At 34.0% G+C, this 4,174-nt stretch overlaps 1 protein-coding gene across 1 annotated transcript; it reads left to right on the forward strand.

The window, feature by feature from the left end:
- Positions 1-1,749: 1,749 nt before the first annotated feature.
- LOC149563647 (uncharacterized) lies at positions 1,750-2,858 on the forward strand. Its single transcript, XM_089826810.1, has 2 exons — positions 1,750-2,570; positions 2,690-2,858. The coding sequence occupies exon 1, from the start codon at positions 1,787-1,789 to the stop codon at positions 2,561-2,563; it is 777 nt and encodes a 258-aa protein (XP_089682936.1). The 5' UTR covers positions 1,750-1,786; the 3' UTR covers positions 2,564-2,570; positions 2,690-2,858.
- Positions 2,859-4,174: the final 1,316 nt, after the last annotated feature.

Here is a 4,174-nt window from a genome sequence, read left to right on the forward strand (position 1 = left end):
ATCTCGCTGATGTATGAGGCTCTGATAATTGTTAGGGTCCTTCTCCCTTGACAGGCACTGCTCTTGCAGCCTAAGTTTTCTTATTCCATTTAATTTTTTAAGAATAGTTTATAGTTTATCTGGCCTTGATGTCGTGTGTGCTCTCGAAGGGTGATCTTGTATCTCTCGGCCCATTTTTTGAAAATAATATAACTTTAATATTTTAAATAAAAAAAGAACTATTTATCAAAATTTTGATATTTAAATCAGTATTAATATAGAATTTCAATAATGATTATGTTTTCTATCTCCAAGATTGTCACAAAACTACTCTCCTATTTAGCCGATTGCTTTTCTAGAATTTCAAACTTTTATTGTCTCTCTAAAACCAATATAAACACTTCCTTCTAATATATCATTTGACAATCCAACTCTTTACAACCACCACCCAAACTTGACACAATGCTTCTATGATTTAAAAACGACTCGATGGTTTACTTCTATAAAAAAGAAAAAGGATCTACGATGGCAGCCTCAAATAGAGTAAATATCTGTTTAAAGTTGTACTCTATTGGCGAACAAACAAACAAATAAATATATATTGCAAACGCGTTAAAATTTTGTTTTGCACGGCGCCGTTGTTCGTGGAAAGTGCCGCTTTGCATTCCCATTGCGAAAAAAATAGCGTCTTCCTCAGATTTTGTTAATTCAATTTGTAGACATCGTTTATAAAAGCTTTGGTTGAATGGTAGATGAAACATATTCTTCCCCTTTGTGCTCAAAACATGTAATCCTCTCAAAAAAAGTCTTAAAGCTGAATCATAATTTCTACGCTTTTGAAAACACTATAAATATCATTTCTAATAATGCAAAAACTTTGAAATGTACAATATGGAAAAATGTCAAGCTTGTGGACGTAAATCTTGACTTCCTAGTCCAAAAGATGTCAACATCCTGATTTAGTATTTAAGGTCTTTCAGCTTTTTCAGAGATAATGTCTCCATCTCCTTCTGTACTATGAATTTGGGCTTCTTTATATGTTGAAAAATTGCACAAAGGAGACAGTCAACACGGTTACATTTATTTAGGTGTAATTTTACTTTCAATAACATTATCAAATTCCGTAGCTCAAAAGTCTCCAAAACAGCCCCACTTACTCCTTTTAACTTCTCTGCAAAACATCCCCACTTTCTCAAAATCTCTTCTCAAAACATCACCACTTCTCACTTTTCATAATATATCAACATAGCTTTGTTAGTGTATTTTTATGTAATTAAAATTTTGGGTAGTACTTTTTTCACATTGGACACATGTTGTGTATATGGTCCAGTATGTGAGCAGATTCAGAGACATATAAAACTCATCAATTCTGACAATGTTTGTGTGTCAGAATAACTTTATAGGACCCTCCATTAAATGTTTCTGAAAGCAGTTGTAGGCGCCCTCAACCCCATTGCATTCACATTGGTTAAAGCTTTACATACCTTATCACTTATCTTTAACCTTGATAATAATATAATCTCAACCATTCTAAAGGGTATCGTTGCTTTTTATTAGTACTAAGGAGACTCAATTATTTTATTGGTAGACCCTCTCCGACCAATAAATTTTGTATTTCCTTCTCATTAATGACACGTGGAAAGATGTCCTGATATTTATTTATTTGCTAGGGCCAACATTTTCAACAATGTACATTCTGTATCAGGTGTGAAATAGAGCATTTGCCATCACATAGGCGTGTATAAATACTCTTCATCCTTCTACCATTTTATCCCACAAGTTTTCCTCTTTTGAATAGATACCAACAATGGCTTCTCCTCTTCAGCATTTTCTCTTTGTTATCCTCTCGTTGGCATTTGTCTCAGTTTCTTTATCTGAGGGTCCATTCCCTCCTTCCCACCACAATGAAAAACCCCCACCACAAGTTCTTTTCCCACCACATCACAAGCCAGAACCACACCACCCTTCTCCCTTCATTCCAAAGCCTCCACCTCTTCATAAGCCTCCCTTCGAAAAGAAACCTCTTATGAAAGACGCTCACCCTCCTACACTTCCAAAGCCACAACCACAACCACAACCACACCACCCTTCTCCCTTTGTTCCAAAGCCACCCCCACTTCACAAGCCCCCATTTGAAAACAAACCTCCCATGAAAGATGGGCACCCTCCTATTCTTCCGAAACCACAACCACAACCACACCACCCTTCGCCCTTTATGCCCAAGCCACCACCCCTTCACAAGCCTCCGTTTGAAAAGAAACCCACCATGAAAGATGGTCACTTCTCTTCTCTTCCTAATGCTCATCAATCCCCTCCCCTTCCCAAAATAAAATCACCCTTCATTCCCAAGCCTCCACCACTTCATGGCAAGGTCCCTCCTCATAACATGAATGATCACCCCACTTCTTTCTCTCATGAAAAGCCTCATCCTCCATTTCACAAACCCATCTTTAATACCCATGGCCAATCACATCCTCCCTTGATGAAATCTCCTCCAAAGCCCACAATAAACCCACCACCAAAGCATGGACACTACAAGCCTCCTCCAATGCATAAGGCTCCTCCACCTCACCCTACTCATTAGATATTCTGTAAGTTCACAATTCTATGTTTAGTAGCTTTACATTTCCATATCTTGCATATGTTTTTCTTACAGACTTTAGCTAGGCTGCTATTTGACTAATTAAGCTCTCTCTTGTTTTTGTTGCAGATGAGCCTTTAAGTTACAACTGAATGATAGCTGGTCTATATTGTACTAAGCAGAAATATTATTATCAGTGAATTGCAGAAGCAGCTGCTTCTATAAATATTATCGTATTGTAATGTTACATAGAGTTTTATATAAAGTAATGAATCGTTTTCGATTCATATTTTAAGTATATTCTTTACTCTATATGGCTTCTGAGTTTTAACAACTCTTTCCTTTACTAACAGAGTAATCATCTTTTCAATTTTATATGCTTTCTCAATTTACGTTTCCATTACCAATCAGAAAGATATTTGACTGATATTTTTATCAGTATCGATGAAAAATGTTATAATTTATAATTGCAAATTTGACTGCTCAGCATTTAAAGGTATTAATGCAAGCCTGAAATACTGTGATTCGGGTAGAATTTGTAGTTGATTTGTTAGTCTTGATTTTCATGTTATTTTATGATAATAATAATACGCTTCAAACTGTTTGAGGAGTTTGTTACATCTTCATTAATCAACCTCTTTCAAGAATTCAATCAGGAATAAATAATTAAACAATATTTATTGAATATGTTGATATGAGTAAATAACTTAATAGAAATGATTATGGAATGATAATGTAAAACTAGTAAAAAGCAAACAGCTAGAGACACCAAAAGATAAATGATTCGCAAAGAACTATATGTTGATTGAATGAATATATATAATAATGCATAAATACCTTTTACAAGAAAGACCCTAAAATTAGTTCAAGGAGCTAAATATTAACCAAGCTAAGAGAATTTAAGCTAAAATGGATGTCTTTTAAATATAGAATGCACTCTCATGATTCATATGCTTCCTTTGAAGAATTGAGTGATACAATTTTCTTTAAAGGCTAGATTTAATTTCAAATGATGATCAAATTTAACTTAAGAAAGATGATGTACATAAAACTATCTTAAGACTATCTTTACAACACATGTTCATTATGAGTTCTTATGTATGTCATTTGACCTCATTGATTCTCCATAAACTTTTTATAGCCCTATGAATTTAGTGTTGTACTCATTTATTCAAAAAAAAAAAAATTATCTTTTCATGGCATGCATCATCTATGGTATAACATAGACACATGAACGACTTATAAAAAACATCTAATGTTTTTGATATTAAAGCAATCAAAACTAGGGGATTGGCCCATAAAACAAAACAACCAACAGTGGACTACCAGCACTAGATTAACAATACATCACATCCAAAATGCTTTACTAAAAAAACATAAAATCTCCCTAGCTTGTCCATTGGAGACAAGTTCATAGTAACCATCAGATCTAAACTATCATTAACCAATTTATAATTGTTTGTAAAACCATAACATCTAATGTTTCTATGAGGTGAGGAGAATAATTTTTGCAAGGGATAAGAATGTTATGACTTTAACATTCTAAATTCTTAATGTAACAAGTACCCCATAGTGGCTTGTATTTGTCGTATAGAAAAATAAAATTGATAGTTC

Source organism: Cupressus sempervirens, chromosome 4 (genome assembly GCF_028749045.1).
Source record: "Cupressus sempervirens isolate cs-2001-9-10 chromosome 4, ASM2874904v1, whole genome shotgun sequence".
Lineage (NCBI taxonomy): Eukaryota > Viridiplantae > Streptophyta > Pinopsida > Cupressales > Cupressaceae > Cupressus > Cupressus sempervirens.

Excerpts from the sequence above, each read along its gene's own strand:
- LOC149563647 (XM_089826810.1), top strand. The coding sequence starts at position 1,787 with ATGGCTTCTCCTCTTCAGCATTTTCTCTTTGTTATCCTCTCGTTGGCA.